At 52.8% G+C, this 26,094-nt stretch overlaps 1 protein-coding gene across 1 annotated transcript in view; it reads left to right on the top strand.

The window, feature by feature from the left end:
- Positions 1–26,094, top strand: part of NTN1 (netrin 1) — a 154,694-nt gene that overhangs the window by 67,132 nt on the left and 61,468 nt on the right. Inside the window, exon 2 of the mRNA XM_054170621.1 lies at positions 13,971–14,159. Within this exon, the coding sequence (XP_054026596.1) occupies positions 13,971–14,159 (189 nt within the window). The remainder of the gene's footprint in view (positions 1–13,970; positions 14,160–26,094) is intronic.

The raw sequence follows: 26,094 nt of genomic DNA, 5'->3' as shown, positions 1-26,094 counted from the left end.
CGTTTGAGCTGCTGGACAACTGCTTTACCCTGGACGTGCCTGGTTTACCTCTCCTGTCTGCTGGGGTGAGGACAACCCCTAAACCACTGAGCTGAATCCCTCCAGTTCTGCTGCTTAGCATTTGCTTCTCCTACCCACTCCCTGGCATCTCCTCAGTCCACCCTTCCTGCTGACAGACCTGCTGATAGCCATCTCTGCTGGGGAGGTCTGATGGATGGTGGTGGATCTTGTACCAAAGGCAGGAGGGAGAAATGTGGCTTGGCACTGCCATGCTCAGCACCTCAGAGCCCACCAGCAGGACAAGCATCCACTACAGGCCTGGATTTGAGCTTGGTTTGGCCGTTGGACCAAACCTGTCCCCCAGCTTTCAGTGAGTTCAAATCTCAGCTGAGCTTCAGCAGTTCTTCTTAGAGACAGCAAAGGACACATCCCTAGCAGGGAGCAATGTTTTTCTGTTTAAGCTTTGGCTTCAAATATAAAGGCAGGAGATTTTCTCTAAGGAAAGAACCTCCCCCCCCCTCCAAATTTGTTAGCCTTGGCACAAGGCTCCCTCTTTCCCTCGCCTTGCTCCTCATTAGCAGCTGAATCATTGCAGCAGGAGCTTTTCCAGCAGTACTCAGCCTGAGTCAAACACCCAGGCTCAAACCTTTCAGCCCAAACAGTGAGCTTGGCATTCTTTGTACAGCAAAGAAAACGAAGCTCTCCTCCTTGGCAGGCTCAGGCAGGTGTGAATACAAACACCTCACGCTGAGCCCAAAGTGTTTCTTGGTGCCCAAACACTCACTTAGAGCAGCCAAGGACCTATCTTAATGGTGCAAAGCCCCATTTTTAGGGACAAAAATCCTCATAGCCTTTTAGTTGCAGCCACACAGTCTGAATTTTAGGGTCCAAACCCTCCTTCTTAGGGTCCAAAGCCTCAGTTCTAAGTTGTTGTTGAACCATCTGTTAGCATCTCAGGCTTCAGTACTGCAGAGCCTTGTTGTGCCTTGCAGAAACAGTGCTGGCAGAAGGACACCTCCAGGACCTCACAGTCCCTGGAGCATGTAGGGGTTTGGCAAGTGGGCAAAGCAGGAAGTGAAGGGCACTTGGGGTGTGCAGCATCCCCAGGCAGGACCTGGCTTAGTCTGATGACATCTTCACTCAGTCCCAGCACGGTGGGTGCTGGAAGTGACCTCTGGAGGTCATCAAGTCCAACTCCCCTGCTAAAGCAGGCTTGCCTACATCAGGTTGCCCAGGATCACAGAATCACAGAAACATTCAGGTTGGAAAAGACCCTCAGGGTCACCGAGTCCAACCATTAACCCTACTCCACAAGGGTCACCCCCAAGCACCACATCTAAACGACCTTTAAACACTTCCAGACTCAACCACCTCCCTGGGCAGCCCATTCCCACACCTGATCACATCCTCTCCAGAGCTGTCTCTCAAAATTGCCATTCCTCAGTGTTTTCATGCATGGGAAAGTCTTCTCCTCTCCAACCCCTTTTTGTGCCACCAGGAAGATCTTCACAGCATGTTTCTCCCCAGGAACCCTCTCTCCCTCTTCACCAGCATTTGCTGTTTGGCCTTTTGTTACTCTCAGGGGTGTTCCTCGGGGTGGAGATGTGCAAGAGGTGTTTGGCCTCATGGGGAGCAGGTTGGAGGGTGAGGAGCTGCCTTTGGCCTTATCAGTGGGGAGTCTCTGGGAGGCATCAGCCAGGATGGGGCTTTCCTTTCGCCGCCAGCAGCGCACTCTTGCTCTTGCTGTAAACCAGGTTTGTGGCTCTGGTTTGATGGGCACTGCATATGCTGTGGTGCATCCACACTTTCCTCCACCTCTTTGCTGTGCTGTCAGGACAGCCTGGGGCCTGGCACAGCCCCTGCGCCTCCCCCTCGCAGCCGCTGATGGATTTCCCCTTCGGTGGCTTAGCCGGAGAAAACCAAACCCCTTTCCAAGCCTCCTCCTCCTCCTCCTCACTCAGACTTCACACAGATGGATTTTCCCAAGCAAACATTTGTGTTTAGTGTTGGCCAACTGGGTCTGTGGTGGGTGGCACCGAGCCACCCGGGGCTGGATCCAGCCGCTCACTTCCGACGGCTCCAAGTTGCCGGTGCCACACGTGGTGGTTGGGCTGTGCGGGACTCTGCTGCCACCACAGCTGGGCTTCAGCCAGGCTTTGCCATTCTGCTGCAGCAGGCACGGAGAGAAGCCTCCTCCCCAGCTTGGGCGGCAGCAGAGCCAAGCAGGGGGACATCCTGCAGGGCCACACCGCCCAGGACTGCTCAGCAGCAAAGCTCCAGCAGCCCAACCATCACAGCCCCTGCTGGACTGGTGGCATGCAGTGCTCCAGGAGCTTCACTTTCAAGCCCAGGTGGTCCAGAACATCAAAGCAGCCAGCAGAAAATTGGAAGAGCAATGTTGTAGGGGAGCAGGGACACCCTCCCACCCTCTCCATGGTGACGTGCTGCACTTTGGCCACAACAACCCCAGGCAGCTACAGGCTGGGGGCAGAGTGGCTGGAGAGCGGCCGGGCAGAGAGGGACCTGGTTGGCAGCAGCTGAACAGGAGCCAGCAGTGTGCCCAGGTGGCCAAGAAGGCCAAGGGCATCCTGGCCTGCATCAGGAATAGTGTGGCCAGCAGGAGCAGGGAAGTCATTCTGCCCTGTGATTTTGAGCTCAGCAAATGGAGCTGTTTGAGGTTTCTTTCTCTGTGCTGGATGTGATCAGGGCTTCAGTCAGGGCAGGAGCAGCAATAAGATGCTGAGGGTACTTAGCACTGGTTAGGCTACACCTTGAGTCCTGTGTCCAGTTCTGGGCTCCTCAATTCAAGAAGGACATTGAGACTCTTGAAGGTGTCCAGAGAAGGGCAACAAAGCTGGGGAGGGGTCTGGAGCACAGCCCTGTGAGGAGAGGCTGAGGGAGCTGGGGTTGCTTAGCCTGGAGAAGAGAAGGCTCAGGGGAGACCTTCTTGCTCTCTCCAACTCCCTGAAGGGAGGTTGTGGCCAGGTGGGGGTTGGTCTCTTCTGCCAGGCACCCAGCACTAGCACAAGAGGACACAGTCTCAAGCTGTGCCAGGGGAAGTTTAGGCTGGAGGTGAGGAGAAAGTTCTTCCCAGCAAGAGAGATTGCCCATTGGGATGTGCTGCCCAGGGAGGTGGTGGAGTCCCTGTCCCTGGAGGTGATCATAAAAGGCTTGGATGTGGCACTTGGAGCCATGGTTTACTTATCAGGAGGTGCTGGGTGACAGGTTGGACTTGATGATCTCTGAGGTCTTTTCCAACCTGGTTGATTCTATGATTCTATGATTCTGTAACTTTCACTCTGCCTCCCAGTCCAGCAAGCAGAAAGGTCTCTGCTACCTCTGGCTTGCTCCATCTCCATGGTCCCCTCTGTGATCTAAAATGTTTCCCTGACCAGTGAGCACCTCAAAAAACCCAACAGCCCTGAAGCCATCTTTGGGGGTGTCTGGAGATGGGCAGAGTGCCCTTTTCAGTGACCAGGACGAGGCACAGCAAGGCTTCCTCCTGCCGAAGAGGAATAATGGCTCAGGCTGAGCCTAGCAGCTTTCTGGCCAAGGAAACAGAAAAATCAACTGGGGGGAAAAGAAAAAGAGGATCAGTTTAAGGAGGCTGTTCATAAATTCAAGTCAAATTTAGTGATTGCTTTCAGCCCCTGGCTCCCCCTCCCCCTTCCTCTTCCCCTTCCCCTCCCCTCCCTCCTCCCTTTCCCCCGAAATGATTGTTTGCAAAAATTGAAACAAAATGGTTTGGGGTTTTTGTTTGCTTCCAGAAAAAAAAACAAAAACCAACCAACAACAAGGGGGCAATTTGCATTTTGAAAATGGCCCAAAAATATAAGTTTTGGAAGGGTGGGGCCTTTTGAAAGGGCAGCATTGTCAGTGCTGAATGAAAACCACCCGGGAGGAATGCGCCCTGGGAGACGCGGGGCCTGGGGGAGGGCAGGGGGGGACACGGTGGCAAGCACAAAAGAGCACAGCCACAGCTCCCACCACAGCTTCTGCCTCCCCTTCCCCTCTCTCCTTCCCTTCTCCCAAAGGGAGAATCCTGCCCACCTTGGCCTTCCTCCACACATCCATTCCACCAAGGCACTGCTGTAGTTTCTGCTGCGCTTTGTCTTCACCCAGCTCCGGACGGCAGCTTTCCCCTTTCCCACTCCAGCCTTCTGCAGGTTTCTGGACATCTGCTTTTAAAGCCCTATCTGCTTGTTCATACTGGAGCCTGGCAGCCAGGTAGGGGCTGTGTGATGAAGCTCTGCACATCTGTGTGCAATAAAGTCAGCGAACAAAAGGCTTGTGAGGTCCTTGGGAGGGCAAGAAGAGAGACAGCAGCACTGAGCTTCTTGGGAGAGCAAGAAGAGAGACAGCAGCACTGAGCTTGGGCAAAGAGCTGGAGCCAAAACCTTTCAGCAAGGAGGTCACAGCACCTGGGGCATGGCTGCCCATAGCTGGGTCTGCAGCCTGTGCAGGGGGTGTCTTCTCCACCAGGTGAAAAGCAAAGCTTGGGGAGCATAGGTGGTGCCAGGGCCAGGAGGGGATTTTTCTTCCAGCTGGCGAAGGCATTCAGAGAAAGAAAAGATGGGTTGCTAAAGAGCCACTTTCTGTGGCAGGGAAATCCAAACCAAGAAGCACTGGCTGGAAATTAAAGCCAGGCCAGTTCATGCTAGGAAGAAGGGAAGATGTTTTAGCACAGCAGGGGATGAAGCTGCGGCGAGGGAACGGGTGGGCAGGAGCTGTGCTTCCTATGTGCCTCCATCCAGGGAACGTGCGGCTGGGTGAGCTGCACTCCCTGCCTGCTTCTCCCAGGACATTCAGAGCTGGGATCCAAAAGCATCCTCATCTGGGAAGGAAGAATAAACTGCAGCAGGACAGATTAGAAGGGAGGCTTGGCTGATATGCCTGAAGGCTGTGAGGCCATTCAGAGACTGGGACAGGCTGAGAACTGGGCAGAGAGGAACTTAGATAGGTTCAAGAAGGGTAAGTGCAGAGTCCTGCACTGGGAAGGAAGAACAAACTGCAGCAGTAGAGGCTGGGAGGTGATTTGCTGGAGAGCAGCCCTGGGGAGAAGGACCTGGGAGTGCTGGTGGACAGCAAGTTCTGCATGGGACAGCAATGTGCCCTGAGGGCCAAGAAGGCCAATGGGATCCTGGGGGGCATCTGTGTCCAGCAGATCCAGGCAGGTTCTCCTCCCCCTCTCCTCTGCCCTGCTGAGACCTCACCTGGAATATTGTACCCAGTGCTGGGCTCCACAGTTCAGGAGGGACAGGGATCTGCTGGAGAGAGTCCAAGGGAGGGCTCCAAGGATGCTGAAGGGCCTGGAGCACTGCCTGGGGAGGAGAGGCTGAGAGCCCTGGGGCTGTTTAGTCTGGAGAGGAGAAGGCTGAGAGGGGATTTAAGAACTGTTTATAAATATCTTAGGACTTGGTGTCAGGAGGGAGGGGACAGCCTCTTCTCACTTGCACCCTGGGATAGGACCAGGGGCAGTGGATGTAAACTCCAGCACAGGAGGTTCCACCTCAACATGAGAAAGAACTTCTTCCCTGTGAGGGTCCCAGAGCCCTGGAGCAGGCTGCCCAGAGAGGTTGTGGAGTCTCCTTCTCTGGAGCCTTTCCAGCCCTGTCTGGATGTGTTCCTGTGTGACCTGTGCTGGATTCTATGCTTCTGCTCTGTCACGGGGGTTGGACTTGATGATCTCCAGAGGTCCCTTCCAATCCCTGACATCCTCTGTTCCTGTGCTCTTGACCTGCTGTTGAGTCCCTGTTGGTCCTAACATCCAGCTCCCAGCTGTGATGATTTGGTCAGGCATTGCCCACGCTAAGCATCTGCAGATCCCCAGCAGAAGCTTTCTTCATGGCTGTGGCAGCAGTGCGATGGATCTCATCACAACACATCCCAGCCTCATGCCCACTAAGGACTCCCTGACCCCTTGATGGGTCATTTGTTGCCCTCATTCTTCTATCCCTCTGTGCTATAGTCAGGGAAAACCACGATGGTGCTTTACCCCCAGTCAGAAGTCCTGCCTGCTGGGGACCTGCAAAGACATCAGGCTACAGGTGGAGCTGCCAGCTAGCCCTGGCTGGTGGCCAGCAGTGCACAGCACTGACCACTCAGGACCCAGGCACTCAGGGTGAGCACAGGAGATGGCCATTTCGATTCCAGCCACTCCCCTTGGATCAATTTGGCCCCTTCTGTCTGCACAAACAGGTGGATCAGGACGGGGTGGATGATGGAAAAGCACTTGTGTGGAAGGGGGTTAGGAGGCAATCGGCGCCCAGCGGATGTCCCTGGAGCCCTGGGAGTGCAGGTGGAAGGAAGAGACAGAGCCAAGGCTCAACTGATGGAGCCAAAAAAAGCTGAGAAATCACAGCAGAGGGGTGGCCATCACTCCCTGGCTGCTTGTGGTAGGCTCTCAGAGGGACCGAGTGCAGGGATGCTGGGCATGGAGAGGGGCTCAACCAGCCCACACCTTCTCCCAGCTTGTTTGCTCCTTCCTGGGAGGGTTTATGCCCCAAGACATACACAATCTGTAGGCTGTTTGCTCTGGATGAGGGCAGAGATGGCTGTTTTGGGGACCAACTTGAAGCTTCATGTGAGGTTCAGCTTCTTCCCTCCTTCAGACAGTGATTTTGCCATCCCTGAAGATCAGCTTCCTGGGAGCAGAGTTGTGAGAAGCTCCACGCTCTCTGCTTATTCCTCCCTGTTCCTGAGCAGCTCTGCCCTGGTAGGACCAGAGGAACTATTTGCAAAGATCTGGAGGAAATCCCAAGAGTTCTGCTCTCCTGGCTTGGCAGAAACATTTCTGCTTATCAGGCAACCAAAGAAATGTGAAGAGTTTGGGACTTGCTCTTGGGGTGGGCACAGCTTTGAATTTCAAATGGGATTTGCCCAATGCATTCCTGCAGAACAGCCCAGTGGCAAAGTCCAGCTCTCCCCAAACACAAGCTTTAGGAGGAGGTGAGCTTTCATGCTCAGTGGGCAACACCCACTGCTGCCAGCTTCAAGCAGTGATGCCTCCTCATCTTGGTCAGCAGGGACTTGATCCTGTGGTTTGTTGGAACCAAAAGCAGAGCTGCAGTGAGTCACAGAATCACAGAAACATTCAGGTAGGCAAAGCCCCTCAGGGTCACCAAGTCCAACCCAGAGCCCTACTCTGCAAGGGTCACCCCTAAACCACAGCCCCAAGCAACACATCCAAACCACCTGGAAACACCTCCAGGCCTGGGGACTCCACCACCTCCCTGGGCAGCACATTCCAACCCCTGACCACTCTTGCTGGGAAAAATGTTTCCTACTGTCCAGTCTCAACCTCCCCAGTGGCAGCTTGAGGCTGTTCCCTCTTGTTCTGTCACTAACTACCTGTGAGAAGAGACCAGCAGCAACCTCTCCACAACCTCCTTTCAGGTAGCTGTAGACAGCCAGGAGGTCTCCCCTCAACCTCCTCTGTTTCACACTAACCATCCCCAGTTCCTTCAGTTGCTCTTCATCAGATTTCTTCTCCAGGCCCTTCCCAGCTTCCTTGCCCTGCTCTGCCCTGGCTCCAGCACCTCCACATCTCTCTTGGACTGAGGTGCCCAAAACTGAACCCAGCACTTGAGGTGTGGTCTCCCCAGAGCTGAGTCCCAGGGGGCAATCCCCTCCCTGCTCCTGCTGGACACAGCATTGCTGATCCCAGCCAGGAGGCCTTTGGCTTTCTTGGCCACCTTGGCACTGCTGGCTCCTGTTCAGCTGCTTGTCCATCAGCACCCCCAGGTCCCTTTCTGCCAGCAGCTTTCCAGCCACACTGCCCCAAGGTTGTAGCATTGCTTGGGGTTGTTGTCACAAGGCTTTGGACACTGGAGATGTGTTTGCATGGGCAGAGCCACAGCAGGGATGGCAAACCCTCACTCTGAGGGACTCCAAACTTTTTGTCCTCTGCTTGAGCAGGCTTCTGAGGTTGTGTCAGTGTTACACTGGAGAAGGGCAGAGTTAGGCTGCACATCAGGAGGAAGTTCCTCACTATGAGGTGGGCAAAATACTGTAACAGGTTGCCCAGAGGTGTGGTAGAGGCCCCATCCCTGGAGACATTAGAGGTTAAACTTGATGTGGCCCTGTGCAGCCTGCTCTAGTTGCAAATCATAGAATCATAGAATTGTCAGGGCTGGAAGGGACCTCAAGGCTCAGCCAGTCCCAACCCCTCTGCCATGGCCAGGGACACCTCACACTACAGCAGGTTGCTCACAGCCACATCCAGAGATGAGGCTTCCACCACCTCCCTGGGTAACCTGTGCCAGTCTCTCACCACCCTCATGGGGAAGAACTTCTTCATGACCTCTAATCTAAATCTCTCCTCCTCTAGCTTGGATCCATTCTCCTCAGTCCTATCACTCCCTGACACCCTCAAAAGTCCCTCCCCATCTTTCTGGTAGCCCCTTTCAGATACTGAAAGGCCACAAGAAGGTTTCCTCAGAGCCTTCTCTTCTCCAGACAGAACAACCCCAACTCTCTCAGGCTGTCCTCAGAGCAGAGCAGCTCCAGCCCTCTGATCATCCTTGTAGCCCTTATCTGCTAGCTTTGGCTATCAGCAAACCAACCAGCCCTCAGCCTGGGCAGGAGGGCACTGCCCAGCTCCACATTCTGCTCACATTTGCTGCCTGAGCCTCACACAGGTGCAGCAGGTGGTGACCTTTTCTTTCTCTCCAAGGCAAAAAGCAGCAGGCCTTGCCCAAACACTTCTGCAAGGTGAGATTGGGGCTTAAACACTCAACCCAGCCTTTGACCATCATGCAGCCCATGCCTCTGTAAGGCTGGGACATGGGATGGGGGATGAATTGAGGTTCATGACCCAGATCATGGGATGCAGTGGGAGATGAGCAATAGGAGTGAGGGGAAAGGTGGATTCCCTGGATGTGGCTCTCAGGCTGAATTAATGAAGGTGAATTAGTACAAAAGTCTCTTCAGCAGCTCCTTCATGGAACATTAGCTCTCTGAGCTCCTGCTCACTTGCCAGGGTGGGGAAGTGTGCTGTGTGCTTCCTTGGCAGCTCTCTACAGCTCACCAGGCACCAGGGCTTGCTTATAGGATCACAGAAGTGTTTCAGTTAGCCAAGCCCTCTGAGATCACCCATTCCAACCATCAAACCCACACCACCATGGCCACTACACCATGTCCCAAAGTGCCATGGCCACAGGGTTCTTGAACACCTCTAGGGCTGGGGACTCCACCACCTCCCTGGGCAGCCTGTTGCAATCCCTCTTAGGCTGAATTAATGAAGGTGAATTAATACAGAAGTCTCTTCAGTAGCTCTTTCATGGAACATTCAGAATAGAATAGAATAGAATAGAATAGAATAGAATAGAATAGAATAGAATAGAATAGAATAGAATAGAATAGAATAGAATAGAATAGAATAGAATAGAATAAACCAGGTTGGAAGAGACCTTCGAGATCATCATGTCCAACCTATCATCCAACACCACCCAATCAACTAAACCATGCAACCAAGCATCCTGTCAAGCCTCGCCCTGAACACCCCCAGCGACGGCGACCCCACCACCTCCCCAGGCAGCCCATTCCAATGGGCAATCACTCTCTCTGTGTAAAACTTCCTCCTAACCTCCAGCCTAAACCTCCTCTGACGCAGCCTGAGACTGTGTCCTCTTGTTCTGGTACTGGTTGTGTGGGAGAAGAGACCAACCTCTGCCTCACTACAACCCCTCATGCTCACTTGCCAGGGTGGTCACCTCCTGTTCTGGGATCTGCCGTGGCTGGTGGTCTCATGGAAGGAGAGGTCTCATGGAAGGAGAGGTCTCATGGAAGGAGAGGTCTCATGGAAGGAGGGGGTGTTGGGAATCTCTCTTGCTGATGGCCAGCAAACCGCCCCGGGGCTGCTCTGCTCCCCACTAGCACCTTGGCAACTGCTTCTCCTGCTCTGCCAGCGCTTGCTGGGGACGTGAGGTTGGGCCTCATCCTGTCAGCCAGAGGAATTCGGCTTGCAAAGCAGGGAGAGAGAGCAGTCTCCATCCCGCTGGTGGGACGTGTCCAGGGGATTTTGCTCTCCTCGCTCCCCTCCCGGCCCGAGCTCGCCGGGGATTGTTGCTGAGAACTAATGCGGAACCAGGCTGTCATCTTCTGGGCTGAAATCTGATAATTTAGCAAATATAGCGTGGCTTTGTCTCGGGCAAGCACCATAAGGTAAACAGGAAGGAATGAGGGATTAAGACATCTCTGCTCTAAAGGAAGGTGACAAGCCCGGAGCCGTGACACCTTCGTGCCGAGGCGAGAGGCCCAGCTGTGGGTTGGCATTGCACAGATGTATTGTTTCGGGGGGTGAAGAGCAAATAAAAGCAAAGGGAAAAGAAAACAAGCTATAAAATTCTCAGCAAAGCCCAGAGCAACTGCCTCTTGATGTTCCCCTGACAGCTCTGGGGAGAGGCAGGCGAGGGGGTCGAGCTTTTGAAGTCCTGAAGCCGTCCTTTGCAAAGGCCTCCTGTTAAAATAGTCTCTGTGTTGACATTAGGCTGCATATGGTGGAGAAATTGGACATCTCCTGACAGGTCTGGTCACAGCAAGAGCAATCAAAGCAGAAGGGGACTTTGGGGGTGTTTGACTGGCTGAGTCTGTCCTGGAAATATTTCTGCTCTGAAAGGGTTCTCAAACATTGCAACGGTCTGCCCAGGGCAGTGGTGGAGTCACCATCAGGGGCAGGCTGCCCAGGGGGGGGTGTGGAGTATCACAGTATCACAGTCTCACAGTATAACTAAGGTTGGAAGAGACCCCAAGGATCATCAAGTCCAACCTGTCCCAACAGACCTCACAACTAGACCATGGCACCAAGTGCCATGTCCAATCTCCCCTTGAACACCTCCAGGGATGGGGACTCCACCACCTCCCTGGGCAGCACATCCCAAGGGCCAACAACTCTCTCTGTGAAGAACTTTCTCCTCACCTCCAGTCTAAACCTCCCCTGGCACAGCTTGAGACTGTGTCCCCTTGTTCTGGTGCTGGTTGCCTGGGAGAAGAGACCAAACCCTTCCTGGCTACAACCACCTTTCAGGTAGTTGTAGAGGGCAATGAGGTCACCCCTGAGCCTCCTCTTCTGCAGGCTAAGCAACCCCAGCTCCCTCAGCCTCTCCTCACAGGGCTGTGCTCAAGGCCTCTCCCCAGCCTTGTTGCCCTTCTCTGGACACCTTCAAGTGTCTTGATGTCCTTCTTAAACTGAGGGGCCCAGAACTAGACACAGGACTTAAGCTGTGGCCTAACCAGTGCTGAGCACAGGGCACAATGACCTCCCTGCTCCTGCTGGCCACACTATTCCTAATACAGGCCAGGATGCCATTGGCCCTCTTGGCCACCTGGGCACACTGCTGGCTCATGTTTAGGCAGCTGTCAATCAGCACCCCCAGGTCCCTCTCTGTTTGGCAGCTCTCAGCCACTCTGACCCCAGCCTGTAGCTCTACATGGGGTTGCTGTGGCCAAAGTGCAGCCCCTGGCACTTGGACTTGTTGAATGCCATCCTGTTGGCCTCTGCCCATCTGTGCAGTCGGTCGAGGTCCCTTTGCAGAGCCTTTCTACCCTCTAACTGACTAACATCTGCTCCCAGCTTGGTGTCATCTGCAAACTTGCTGATGACTGACTCAGTCCCCTCATCCAGATCATCAATGAAGATGTTAAAGAGGATGGGGCCCAGCACTGCTCCCTGGGGCACACCACTGGTGCCTGGCTGCCAGCAGGCTGTGGCACCATTCACCACCACTCTCTGGGCTCAGCCTCCAGCCAGTTCCTAACCCAGCACAGAGTGTTGCAGTCCAAACCACGAGCTGACAGCTTAGCCAGCAGTTTACTGTGGGGGACGGTGTCAAAGGCCTCCTTCTCTGGACATATTCAAAACCTTCCTGGATGTTTTCCTGTGTGATCAGCTCTAGGTGATCCTGCTCTGGTAAGGGGGGGTGGGCTGGATAAGCTTTTGAGGTCCCTTTTTGAGCACCCTGCAGGTGCTTAAACAGTGAGGACCGAGTGCTTGGACCATGGTTTGTTATTGACCTTGCAGTGCTGGGTCGAAGCTTGGACTGGGCAATCTTGAAGGTCTCTTCCAACCAAAGATATTCTGTGGTGGGATGGGAGATGGTGAGGCAGGGGTGAGGTTTTACCACGTTCCCAGGGCTGCAGGCATGTGGCAGAGCTTTGTGCTGTGGTACCAAGCTTGGGAAGGGAAGCTGGGGAAGAAGCTGCCTAGGAAGGTCTTGAAATGATACTCAGAACTTGAACACACAGTGAGAGTGGGAATACTGGGAAGGTTGGGCAGGTGAAGCTGGGAACCTTCTTTCACCCAGGGGCAGACAGAAGGAGCTCCCTCAGTGCTGGGTGTTGGGATATGGGGGCTGGAAGGGGTTGGGGGGTGGTTGCAGCAGTCTTGGGGCATCTCTGTGCCAAATAGTAGCCTGGTATGAAGCACCACAGTGAGAAAGCAGATGAGAAGAGAGGAGAGTAGTGCTCAGTGAGGCAAAGTGGTCATGACAAATCTGGAGGAGCAGCCAGGGGTTGTGTGTTAACATCTCCTAACCTTGGATGGGCCACCTGCCCTCACAGCCCTGCCTGCACCCAGCTTTAAGAGAGGCATTAAGAGAGGGGAGAGGCAGAAGCCATATTTGTTGCACATGAGGATGGTGAAACAAGGTCTCAGCGACCTCAGCACCCCCTCCAAACATCTGGACACCCCCCCCCCCCCACTGGCCAAGGAGAGCTGTGGGTTAGCAGCGAGCTCCCCACACCACAGGTGCCACCAGAGCACCTCATGCTGTGACACCCCTTGGGCAGGACCTTGAGGCTGCCCAGCCCTACACGCACACAGAGGCTGCCCCAGGCTTGGCACCTCCAGGGCTGGGGTGGTGCTTGGAAAATTCCTCCCCAAGATTAAATTTGCCAGGCCAGCTCAGCTGGAAGCAACTGGAGCTGTATTTACAAGCAAAACTCCACTCTGCCATGAAATGCAATGAGTATGTACCAAATGCACAGCGTTTACAATACTTACAGGTCTTTACAATTAATAAACAGCACAAGGCCCCCCTTGGCCAAAGCCCAGGGGGGCTGCAACAGCTTCTCCCTACCCACCCTGTACACAAAAGGGACAAGAGAAAAGAGCAGAGAAGTTGTGGTTAATAGCAGCCACCACAAAGCAGTGCAGCCAAGGTCAGTAAAGCCAGGAGCAGCATCGGCCAGAGGCAAAGAAGTGAAAAGAGAGACAGATTGCTTTGCACAACTGCTTGAACCACAGAACCACAGAATTTCAGGGGCTGGAAGGGACCTCAAAAGCTCATCCAGTCCATCCCCCCTGCCAGAGCAGGAGCACCTACAGCAGGTCACACAGGAACACATCCAGGCAGGTTTTGAATATCTCCAGAGAGGGAGACTCCACAACCCCCCTGGGCAGCCTGCTCCAGGGCTCTGGCACCCTCACAGGGAAAAATTTTCCTCTTGTTTCCATGGAACTTCCTCTGCCTCAGCTTCCAGCACTGCCCCTTGTGCTGGCATTGGGCATCCCCCAGCAGAGCCTGGCTCCAGCCTCTGGGCACTCACCCTGCACAGCTTTATCGACATTGATGAGGTCACCTCTCAGGCTCCTCTTCTCTAAGCTACAGAGCCCTCAGCTCCCTCAGGCTCTCCTCGTAGAGAAGATGCTCCCCTCCCTTCATCACCCTCGTGGCTCTGTGCTGGATTCTCTCAAGCAGTTCCCTGAGGTCCTTCTTGACCTGAGTGGCCCAGAACTGGATGCAATATTCCAGGGGAAGTTACTCAAACCTCACCTGGACGTGTTCTTGTGTGACCTGCTCTGGGTGACCCTGCTCTGCAGGGGGGGTTGGGCTGGAGAAGCTTTCGAGGTCCCTTCCAGCCCTTCTGTGATTCAGAACTGTGGAAAAAAAAAAAAACCAAACATTTTTCAAGCCCTGGCTGCAAACTGCCCCGCAGCTGCTGACGGTCTCTGCTCTCTCCCTCTCTGCCAGCCTGCAACTGCAACCTGCACGCCCGGCGGTGCCGCTTCAACATGGAGCTGTACAAGCTGTCGGGGCGCCGGAGCGGCGGCGTCTGCCTCAACTGCCGCCACAACACCGCCGGCAGGCACTGCCACTACTGCAAGGAGGGCTTCTACCGCGACCTCAGCAAGCCCATCTCCCACCGCAAGGCTTGCAAAGGTACCGGGCTGCGCTGGGCTGGGCTGGGATGCGCTGGGATGCGCTGGGCTGCGCTGGGATGCCCTGGGATGCGCTGGGATGCGCTGGGCTGCGCTGGGATGCCCTGGGCTGCGCTGGGCTGCGCTGGGCTGCGCTGGGATGCGCTGGGCTGGGGGAGGGTTGAATTGGAAGACGGTGTGGGGGCTGACGTCCCTGGATGTATAACAGCATCACAGTGTATTAGAGGTAGGAAGGGACCTCCACAGCTCATCGAGTCCAACCTGTCAGGTTGGCTAATTAGGTCTTGGACTCCCCGCCACCACAGCTCTTGCTCTTGCCAACCCCCTCCTGCTCCTCCTGCCCTGGAAATGAAATGGTTTTTGCCCCCCCACATTCCCTACCATCACCTCTGCCTGGTCTCCCCAGCTTCCTGCCGAGGAGGAGGCCACTAAAATACACAAGGTCCTGGCTGCTGAGGACGACTTAGCAACAGCAACAACAATAATATCAATTACAATCACTGGGATAATCATTAATAGCAACACAGCTCGGTTTTATTGTTATATATAATATTATGCATATATATTTTAGATATTATATATTATTTGTAATGATAACTATGCTAATGATAGCTCAGCAAATGGAGCTGTTTGAGGTTTCTTTCTCTGTGCTGGATGTGATCAGGGCTTCAGCCGGGCCAGGAGCAGCAATAAGATGCTGAGGGTACTCAGCACTGGTTAGGTCACAGCTTGAGTCCTGTGTCCAGAGCTGTGACCAGTTCTGGGCTCCTCAATTTAAGAAGGACATTGAGAAACTTGAAGGTGTCCAGAGAAGGGCAACAAGGCTGGGGAGGGGTCTGGAGCACAGCCCTGGGAGGAGAGGCTGAGGGAGCTGGGGTTGCTTAGCCTGCAGAAGAGGAGGCTCAGGGCAGACCTTCTTGCTCTCTCCAACTCCCTGAAGGGAGGTTGTAGCCAGGTGGGGGTTGGTCTCTTCTGCCAGGCACCCAGCAGCAGAACAAGAGGACACAGTTTCAAGCTGTGCCAGGGGAGGTTTAGGCTGGAGGTGAGGAGAAAGTTCTTCACAGGGAGAGTTGTTGGCCCTTGGGATGTGCTGCCCAGGGAGGTGGTGGAGTCCCCATCCCTGGAGGTGTTCAGGAGGGGATTGGACGTGGCAATTGATGCCATGGTCACGTTGTCATGAGGTGTTGGGTGCTAGGTTGGACTTGATGATCTCTGAGGTCTTTTCCAACCTGATTGATTCTATGATTCTATGATTCTTGACATCCACCCTTCAGATATTTGTAACCATTGATCAGATGCCCTCCCTGGAGCTGTTCAAGCCAGGCTGGATGGTGCCTTGAGCAGCCTGGGCTGGTGGGAGGTGTCCCTGCCCATGGCAGGGGGGTTGGAACTGGATGATCTTTAAGGTCCCTTCCAACCCAAACCATTTCATGAATTTCTGAAAAGGGCAGCTCCTGTACTCAGAGCCTTTCAGTGATCTTCACCTTTTCTTTTGCAAAACTCTTAATCCCTCTCTGCCTGTCAGTGTGGAACAACCACGAGATGCCTTTGTCAGCAGTGATGGCTCAGTGGACCAAGCCACCTGTGCTAGCACAGTAGATGGACTGGATGAAATCCAGAGGTCACTTCCAACCCCCACCATGCTGGGATTCCAGGATTCACAGAATCCCAGAATCCCAGAATTTCAGGGGCTGGAAGGGACCTCAGAAGCTCATCCAGTCCAACCCTCCTGCCAGATCAGGAGCACCTACAGCAGATCACACAGGAGCACATCTCTCCCAGGCAACCAGCACCAGAACAAGAGGACACAGACTCAAGCTGTGCCAGGGGAGGTTTAGGCTGGAGGTTAGGAAGAAGTTCTTCACAGAAAGAGTCATTGGCCTTTGGGATGTGCTGCCCAGGGAGGTGGTGGAGTCACCATCACTGGAAGTGTTTAGAGCCTGGATGAGGCACTTGGTGTCATGGTTTAGTTGATCAGATGGTGTTGGGTGATAGATTGGACTTGATCTCAAAGGTCTCTTCCAACCTGGTCTATTCTATTCCATTCCATTCCATTCCATTCCATTCCATTCCATTCCATTCCATTCCATTCTATTCTTTCCATTCCATTCCATTCCATTCTATTCTACTGCATTCTATTCTATTCTATTCTATTCTATTCTATTCTATTCTATTCTATTCTATTCTATTCTATTCTATTCTATTCTATTCTACTCTACTCTACTCTACTCTACTCTATTCTATTCTAATTTTCCAGGCTAAGTTTCCCCCTCTCTGGATCATCCCCCTCTGTCAAGCGCTCTTTGCAATCCTCCTTTTCTCATCCCCTGCCTTCTCCAACCTCTCCTGCTCCTGAAATCTGAGCTGGCCACATTTCAATGCTTCTCCAGCCCCCCAGGGTTTATAACAAAGCTGTGGCAATTGGAGCTAACAGCTACAAAGGTAAGGTAATAAATATTCCTGGGGCATGAGCAGCTCCCCCACTCGCAGGCTATTAGCACAATTTCACACTCCTTTCAGAGGCTCATCGTGGCTGGAATCCACCCTCCCACACAAAAGCAGGAGAAATGAAGTTTCCTCCAGCAAAGGCAACCCTTTTAGAGCTCACAGAATCAACCAGGTGGGGAAAAGACCTCAGAGATCATCAAGCCCAACCTATTCCCTAATACCTAACACCTCCTGACAACTAAACCATGGCTCCAAGTGCCACATCCAAGCCTTTCTTGAACACCTCCAGGCTTGGAGACTCCACCTCCTCCCTGGGCAGCACATCCCAATGGCCAATGGTTCCTTGTGTCTTCTCCCTAGTCTCAGGTGACAGCAGGAGAGGAAATGGCCTGGAATTATGCCAGGAGAAGTTGGAAATCAGGAAACATTTCTTGACTGCAGGAGTGGTCAGGGATTGGAAGAGGCTACCCAGGGAGGTGGTGGAGTCCCCAGCCCTAGAGGTGTTCAACAAACCTGTGGCCATGGCACTCTGGGACATGGTTTAGTGGCCATGGTGGTGTGGGGTTGATGGTGGGACTGGGTGATCTCAGAGGGCTTGGCTAACTGAAACACTTCTGTGATCCTATAAGCAAGCCCTGGTGCCTGGTGAGCTGTAGGGAGCTGCCAAGGAAGCACACAGCACACTTCCCCACCCTGGCAAGTGAGCAGGAGCTCAGAGAGCTAATGTTCCATGAAGGAGCTGCTGAAGAGGCTTTTGTACTAATTCACCTTCATTAATTCAGCCTGAGAGCCACATCCAGGGAATCCACCTTTCCCCTCACTCCTATTGCTCATCTCCCACTGCCTCCCATGATCCGGGTCATGAACCTCAATTCATCCCCCATCCCATGTCCCAGCCTTACAGAGGCATGGGCTGCATGATGGTCAAAGGCTGGGTTGAGTGTTTAAGCCCCAATCTCACCTTGCAGAAGTGTTTGGGCAAGGCCTGCTGCTTTTTGCCTTGGAGAGAAAGAAAAGGTCACCACCTGCTGCACCTGTGTGAGGCTCAGGCAGCAAATGTGAGCAGAATGTGGAGCTGGGCAGTGCCCTCCTGCCCAGGCTGAGGGCTGGTTGGTTTGCTGATAGCCAAAGCTTGCAGAGAAGGGCTCCAAGGATGATCAGAGGGCTGGAGCTGCTCTGCTCTGAGGACAGCCTGAGAGAGTTGGGGTTGTTCTGTCTGGAGAAGAGAAGGCTCTGAGGAAACCTTCTTGTGGCCTTTCAGTATCTGAAAGGGGCTACCAGAAAGCTGGGGAGGGACTTTTGAGGGTGTCAGGGAGTGATAGGACTGAGGAGAATGGATCCAAGCTAGAGGAGGGGAGATTTAGATTAGAGGTCATGAAGAAGTTCTTCCCCATGAGGGTGGTGAGAGACTGGCACAGGTTACCCAGGGAGGTGGTGGAAGCCTCCTGCCTGGAGGTGTTTGCAGCCAGGCTGGATGTGGCTGTGAGCAACCTGCTGTAGTGTGAGGTGTTTGCAGCCAGGCTGGATGTGGCTGTGAGCAACCTGCTGTAGTGTGAGGTGTCCCTGGCCATGGCAGGGGGGGTTGGAACTGGCTGAGCCTTGAAGGCTTAGTGTAGGAATCATAGAATAATTGAAGTTTAGAGAGGCCTGCAGTGATAGGATGAGAGGCAGTGGCTTTAAGCTGGGGAAGAGCAGACTTAGATTGGATGTTAGGAACAAATTCTTTACTATGGGGGTGGTGGAACACTGGAACAGGTTGCCCAGGGAAGTGGTTGAGGCCCCAACCCTGGGGATATTCAAGCTGAGGCTTGACATGATTCTGGACAACCTGACCTAGTTGGGGATGTCCCTGCTGACTGCAGGGGGGTTGGACTGGATGACCTTTGCAGGTCTCTTCCAGCCAAGCCCATTCCATTCTATGATTCTGAGTTGGAAGGGACTTCTGGAGATCATCAAGGTCAAACCCCCTGCAAAGCAGTCCCAGCTAGGGCAGGTCACACAGGAATGGGTCCAAGAGTGTTGTGAAGGTCTCTAGAGTAGGAGACACCACAACCTCTCCGGGCAGCCTGCTCCGGTTGGACTTGAAGCTAGGCTCAAAGTTGGACTTTTCCCCCTCCCTCTCTGGTTCCCAGCAGTGTGGTGTTCCCTGCCTCTGCATTTGCCTCCAGTTGTTTGTCTTGCAAAGCCCAATAAAAGCAAGAAAGTTGTTGCCAACTGGAGTTGCCCTGTCGCAGAGCCACGCAACAGGCAGAGCATGGCACGAAGGCTGCAAACCACATGCAGAGGGATTGATGACAGCTGGAACAGGGATGCTGCCTGAAGTGGCAAGGCTGGGGGTGTGCCAGAGCCTGCCAGCCTGGGAGCTGGGAGCTGGAGGAGGACTGGGAGGATGTGGGTGGGTGGTCAGGCAAGCCGGGTTACTCAAGCAAGGGCTTGGGTTTCCCCTGGTGTTTCGAGGTCAGCCAGCAGAACTGATCCCTGCATGGCCCTGGGTGGGGGCTCTGGGGCTGGAGGAGGGTGATGGCAGTGCCAGTCCATGCCAAGGGCTAGGGATGGGCTTATCCCAGCAGGCACTGGATGCCCTCTGCTTGGGCAGGAACATCCAACCCCTGGTCCTGTGCAGACCCCAGAGGTCTGTCCTGAGAAGCCACAAACCCCAGATACAAGGATTTTAACAAGTTCATCTGTCAGACCTCAGAGCAAGGGTGAATTGCTCCTCTTTCCCAACTGAGTTTCATGAGAACAGGAAGAGCTTCCAAAACACTGAACTCCTGCTTCTCATTCCTTCTGCTCCTCATTCCTCCTGCTCCTCATTCCTCCTGCTCCTCATCCCTTCTGCTTCTCATCTCTTCTGCTTCCCACTCTTTCTGCTTCCTATTCCTTCTGCTTCCTGTTCCTTTTTCTTCCCATTCATTCCTTCTGCTCCTCATTCCTCCTGCTCATTCCTTCTGCACCTCATTCCTCCTGCTTCTCATTCCTTCTGCTCCTCATTCCTCCTGCTCATTCCTCCTGCTCCTCATTCCTCCTGCTCCTCATTCCTCCTGCTCCTCATTCCTCCTGCTTCTCATTCCTACTGCTCCTCATTCCTCCTTCTCATTCCTCCTGCTCCTCATTCCTCCTGCTTCTCATTCCTACTGCTCCTCATTCCTTCTGCTCCTCATTCCTCCTGCTCCTCATTCCTCCTGCTTCTCATTCCTTCTGCTCCTCATTCCTCCTGCTCATTCCTCCTGCTCCTCATTCCTCCTGCTCCTCATTCCTCCTGCTTCTCATTCCTACTGCTCCTCATTCCTCCTTCTCATTCCTCCTGCTCCTCATTCCTCCTGCTTCTCATTCCTACTGCTCCTCATTCCTTCTGCTCCTCATTCCTCCTGCTCCTCATTCCTTCTGCTCCTCATTCCTCCTGCTCATTCCTCCTGCTCCTCATCCCTTCTGCTCCTCATCCCTTCTGCTTCCCACTCTTTCTGCTTCCTGTTCCTTTTTCTTCCCATTCCTTTTTCCTCCCATTCCTTCTGCTTCTCATTCCTTTTGCTTCCCATTCCTTCTGCTTCCCACTCTTTCTGCTTTCCACTCTTTCTGCTTCCTGTTTCATCTGCTTCCTATTTTTTCTGGTTCCTAATCCCTCTGCTTCCCCTTCCTTTTGCTTCCCATTCCTTCTGCTTTCCACTCTTTCGGCTTCCTATTTCTTCTGCTTCCCAATCCTTCTGCTTCCCTTTTCTTTTGCTTCCCATTCCTTCTGCTTTCCACTCTTTCTGCTTTCCACTCTTTCTGCTTCCTATTTCTTCTGCTTCCCAATCCTTCTGCTTTCCATTCCTCCTGCTTCCCACTCCTTCCATTTCCTCTTCTTTCTGCTTCCCACTCCTGTTTCTCATACCTTCTCCTTCCCACCCCTTCTCCTTCCCATTCCTTCCACTCCCCCTCTGCTCCAAATGGTGTTGCAAGTCAAATTCCACATCTGGGTCCTGCAAGACTCCATCTCCTCTGCCATGGGCCACTCTAAATCCGCTGTTGGTTCATCTGATCATATCCCCCCCTGATATTTCCTAGGTTGTTAACACTAAGGGGATTCCCTTGGAGCAGAAACTCTGCTGGGTCTTCTCGCCTGGCACTTGTGGGGAAGGATTTCCACCCTTTCTGATGAAAAGATGGCAAATGGCACGTGTTAGGAACGTGCTGGTGTGGGACCTGTCAGTACAAACTCCTTTGGAGGGGCAGGATTTGGCACTTGGTGAGGTCACATTCACCAGGACTCAGTGTTATGCTCACAACTGGGAACTGCTGCAGCCCCAGGGCCATGCTGACTTTCCCACCTGTGTTGGAGGATGAGTTGATGCCTTGTGCATAAAAAAAGCACTCCCAGCTCACCTGTCCATCCTCCCTGTACCCACAAAGGTTCAAGACTTTGATGTTGGCTCTTTGGAGACAGCTTGGGTCAAGCAGAGGGAGGGTGATGTTGTCCCCATGGACTCAGGCTCTGGTCTTTGATTTCATGGGGGCAGGAGCAGCTTTTCCTGCTGGGGGACCTAGTACAGTGGAAGCTCTTTGGCTCCTGGTGCTGGCTGGAGAGGAGAGCAGAGCCCCTGGTGACAGGGACAGTGGGACGGGTCCCCTGCCTCTCTCCACTGACTATAGAGGGAGCTGCATGACCAGCTTAGAGCAGAGAGATGATTTCCACGAGGCTGAAGCCAGGGCAGATGTAACCTCCTCCTGCTGCCTGGACACCCACTGAGAAGCTGAGGTGCAGAAGGCAGCTGAGGTAAAACCCACCTTAGATAGCAGTGCCTGAGGCCAGGCTCACACCAGCATCCTGGGGTCCCCACCTTGGTGTGCCACAGGCCATGGCACAGTGCAGGACAGGAAGATCAGCCTGGTGCATCTCTGCTGGTTGCAGCTGTGGTCAGCATCCCTCCAACCTCCCAGATGTCCCCTGACACCACAGTCCCCAGGCCACAGATAGGTAGAGCATAGGCAAACTTACAGATAAGGCATCCCACAGTCCTAGGAGTGGGTGAACCCCCTAAGCCAGGGCTCCCTGCAGCAGCAGGGCCACCAGTGGTGGCTTCTGGCATGGCTCCTGTCCCCAGCCTTTCCTTGTTTACAGTGAGCACAAGCTCCTACAGGATCCTTCCCATCACTCTGGGGCATCATTGCAGATCTGCTATTAGCATCCACCTCAGGAGGAGGTGAAGTGCATCCCTAAAGAGCTGCTCCTCTCCCCAAAGCATAGAATCATTGAGTTCTAGGGCTTGGAAGGGACCTCCAGAGACCATCAAGTCCAATCCCCCTGCCAAGGCAGGGTCACCTAGGGCAGGCCACACAGGAACATGGGTTTTGAAGATCTCTAGAGCAGAAGACTCCACAACCTGTCAGGGCAGCCTGCTCCAGGGCTCCAGCACCCTCATTTCAATGCCCATCTCTGGTCCAGCTCCTTTATGGTTTCAGATGGCCCAGCTCCAAAGCAATACCTTCTGTGAATTCCACCCAGGCTGTTCATCCTTGCTTTCCTTCCTTTTCTTCCTCTTTGAAGTCCAGCTGGAGCTAGCATTCAGGTGAGAGCTGAGCCAGCTTGTAGCACTGGTAGGGCTTGGGCCAAGGTCTTGTATCAAGGCCTGGCCACCTCTGAGAGATCACAACACTGGAGAATGTCCAAGCCTCCAAGACCTGCTGTACACAGATTGGGTTTCCTCTTCCACTGCCACCAGGAAAAAAATTTCCAGCTGTATTTCCAGACTGCATTTGTTGGTGGCTGTGCCTCAGTCACCCCCTGCCCCCAGGCCCCATAGCTCTTCGTCTCGGTGCTGTTCCAAGTGCTGAGCACTGATTTATGGGCCCTGCATCTAGAACTTGGCATCAGCAACCCCCAGGCACACACAAACCAGGCAGAGAAAGTGTCTGGAAGTGAAGCTTTCACTCTGTGGGAGTGTCCTAAGGCAGGGCAGCAGGCTGGAGTGTCACTGCCACCAAGGGCCACCACCTCCAGGTCCAAGGGTAGAGCTGCACTGTTCATCCACTTGGGCTGGAAGGCTCCCAAAGCAAAGAAGGGACAGGATTATTGCAGAGGCTCTTAAAGTGTTTGGAGATTGTGGTGTGAAAACATGGGAAAGTTTGCTCCCAGCTGGGAGGAGTGGCTGACACCCACCAGGCTGTGCTGCCATTCAGTGAGACCAGGCCAGGCTGAGAGCTGGGCAGAGGAGACCTCATGAGGTTCACCAAGGGCAAGGATAGGGTCCTGCACCTGGGGAGGAACAACCTCCTTCAGCAGCACAGCTGAGGGGGGACCTGCTGGGAAGCAGCTCTGCAGAGGGCAACCTGGCAGTGATGTGGGACAAATCCACCATGAGCCAGCAGTGTGCCCTTGAGGCCAATGGTGTCCTGGGCTGCATGAAGAAGAGTGTGGCCAGCAGGTCGAGGGAGCTTCTCCCCCCATTCTACTCTGCCCTAGAGAGGCCACATATGGAGTCCTGGGTCCAGTTCTGGGCTCCCCAGTTCAAGAGAGACAGGGAACTGCTGGAGAGAGTCCAGGGGAGGCTGCAAAGCTGCTGAGGGGCCTGGAGCAGCTCTGGGAGCAGCAAAGGCTGAGAGCCCTGGGGCTGAGAGCCTGCAGAAGAGCAGCCCCAGAGGGCAGCTGAGCAATGCTCAGCAAGAGCTAAAGGAGCTGTGGGGGGCAAGAGGCTGGGGCCAGGCTCTGCTCAGTGGTGCCCAGGGACAGGACAAGGGGCAGTGGGCACAGACTGGAACCCAGGAGATTCCACCTGACCACAAGGAGGTTGTTGTGAGGGTGCTGGAGGCCTGGAGCAGGCTGCCCAGAGAGGTTGTGGAGTCTCCTGGTGTGGAGAGCTTCCAAGCCCAGCTGGGCACTGTGCTGCTGGGCAAGCTGCTGTGGGTGCCCTGCTTGAGCAGGAAGGAGTTGGACTTGACAGTCTCCAGAGGTCCCTTCCAGCCCCACCCTGCTGGGGTTCTGTGGACTCACTCCTTTTTAATTCTTTTAATGAAGCCTTGTGCTCAACCAAGACAACTACCTGCCCATGCCAGCTTTGAGAGCTCCACAGTTTCAATGACATGTGAGCAGCCACATCAAATGAAGCAAGCCAGAGAGGGGTGAGCTTGCTGTGTGGCAGCAGTGGAATATTCCTGTGGCAAACCCAGTGACTGAGACACTTTCTAATTGTCTCAAGCCAGATGGGGCTCCATGTGCCAGCCTCCATCCTGCTCTCCCTTTCATGCATGCCTTCCAATTCCAAGGACTTTCTAATTAAGTCTGATCTATGGAAGCCATCAGCGAGGAACAGACCAAATGTTGGAGTCATGCACAGCCCTTTCCCCCAGCCCAGAGCAGCTCCAGCTCCTCTGTGTATCTGCCCCTGGAAGTGCTCCAGCATTTGGGCTGATTCCTCATATTAGTGCAAATTAACTGGGATGAGGGCAAAACCTTGCAGTCTCTCTTCCCAGCAGCTTACCACTGACTTTGTCCTCTCTCTGGGTTCTGACCAGGGCCACCTCCCAAGACAGAGCAGCATTTAAGCAGATCTCCAAGGCCAGGCTGGATGAGGCCTTGAGCAACTTGGGTCTAGTGGGAGGTGTCCCTGCCCATGGCAGGGGGGTTGGAACTGGATGATCTGGAAGGTCTTTTCCAAGCCAAACCATTCTGTGGTTCTATGATTTACCTTCAGAGGAACACACTTTACACAGAATTACACAGAACTGACCTTTAGGTACTTTAGGTAGTCTGGGATCAAAACCTGGATGCTCAGAGGGAGCCCAGAGGACTTGGCAGGAGGTCAGCCCCCATTGTGGGCTGTCAGAGCACAAGGGAGCATCGTCATGGGTGAGGAGGTGTTGCCAGCTACATCCCAGATGAACTGCACATGCCAGGGGTCTGTGGTCTGCTACAGGGAAGGGGAAAGGGAAAGGGAAAGGGAAAGGGAAAGGGAAAGGGAAAGGGAAAGGGAAAGGGAAAGGGAAAGGGAAAGGGAAAGGGAAAGGGAAAGGGAAAGGGAAAGGGAAAGGGAGAGGGAAAGGGAGAGGGAAAGGAAAAGGGAAAAAGAAAGGGAAAGGGAAAGGGAAGGGAAAAGGAAAAGGAAAAGGAAAAGGAAAAGGAAAAGGAAAAGAAAAAGAAAAAGAAAAAGAAAAAGAAAAAGAAAATGGAAAGGAAAAGGAAAAGAAAAAGAAAAAGAAAAAAAAAGAAGAAGGGAAAGGAAAAGAAAAAGAAAAAAAGGAAAAAGAAAAGGAAAAAGAAAGAAAAAGGAAAAGGAAAAGAAAAAGAAAAAGAAGAAGGGAAAGGAAAAGGAAAAGAAAAAGAAGAAAAAGAAAGGAAAAGAAAAAGAGAAAAAGAAAAGGAAAAAGAAAAAGAAAAAGAAAAAGGAAAAGGAAAAGGAAAAGGAAAAGGAAAAGGAAAAGAAAAAGGAAAAGGAAAAGGAAAAGGAAAAGGAAAAGGAAAAGGAAAAGGAAAAGGAAAAGGAAAAGGAAAAGGAAAAGGAAAAGGAAAAGGAAAAGGAAAAGAAAAAGAAAAAGAAAAAGAAAAAGAAAAAGAAAATGGAAAGGAAAAGGAAAAGAAAAAGAAAAAGAAAAAAAAAGAAGAAGGGAAAGGAAAAGAAAAAGAAAAAAAGGAAAAAGAAAAGGAAAAAGAAAGAAAAATGAAAAGTAAAATAAAAATAAAAAGAATAATGTAAAGTAAAATGAAAAGAAAAAGAAGAAAAAGAAATGAAAAGAAAAAGAGAAAAATAAAAGGAAAAGAAAAAGAAAAAGAAAAAGGAAAAGGAAAAGGAAAAGGAAAAGGAAAAGGAAAAGAAAAAGGAAAAGGAAAAGGAAAAGGAAAAGGAAAAGGAAAAGGAAAAGGAAAAGGAAAAGGAAAAGGAAAAGGAAAAGGAAAAGGAAAAGGAAAAGGAAAAGGAAAAGGAAAAGGAAAAGGAAAAGGAAAAGGAAAAGGAAAAGGAAAAGGAAAATAAAAAAAAATAATAGGAAAAGAAAAAGATAAAAAGAAAAAGAAAAAAGAGAAAGAAAATAAAAAGGGGAAAAAAGAAAAATAGGGGGGAAAAGCAAAAATTTAAGAAAGAGAGGGGAAAAAAAGAAGAAGAAGGGTTGTTTGTGCCTGTAGATAGATCACAGCAAAAACACCTCCATGCCAGAAGTTTTCTTGGAGTTGCAGCTGTTGTGAGACCCCAATCCTGGGTTCAGTTTTGGGTCCCTCCCTCACAGAAGGACATTGAGAGGCTGGGCTGGGTCCAGAGGAGGACACACTGCTGAAGGGTCTGGAGAAGAGGGCTGGGGAGGAGCAGCTGAGGGAGCTGGGGCTGTTGAGTCTGGAGAAGAGGAGGCTGAGGGGAGACCTCATTGCTCTCTACAGCTCCCTGAAAGGAGGTTGTAGACAGAGGAGGGTTGGGCTCTTCTCCCATAGAACAAGTGGTAGGAAAAGAGGAAATGTCCTCAAGTTGCACCAGGGGAGGTTTAGGCTGGACATGAGGAACAATTTCTTTCCCTTAAGAAGCCTGGTC

This window comes from Dryobates pubescens, chromosome 20 (genome assembly GCF_014839835.1).
Source record: "Dryobates pubescens isolate bDryPub1 chromosome 20, bDryPub1.pri, whole genome shotgun sequence".
Lineage (NCBI taxonomy): Eukaryota > Metazoa > Chordata > Aves > Piciformes > Picidae > Dryobates > Dryobates pubescens.
Note: the sequence above shows the minus strand (reverse complement) of the source record. Positions and strands in the feature narration are given on the sequence as shown.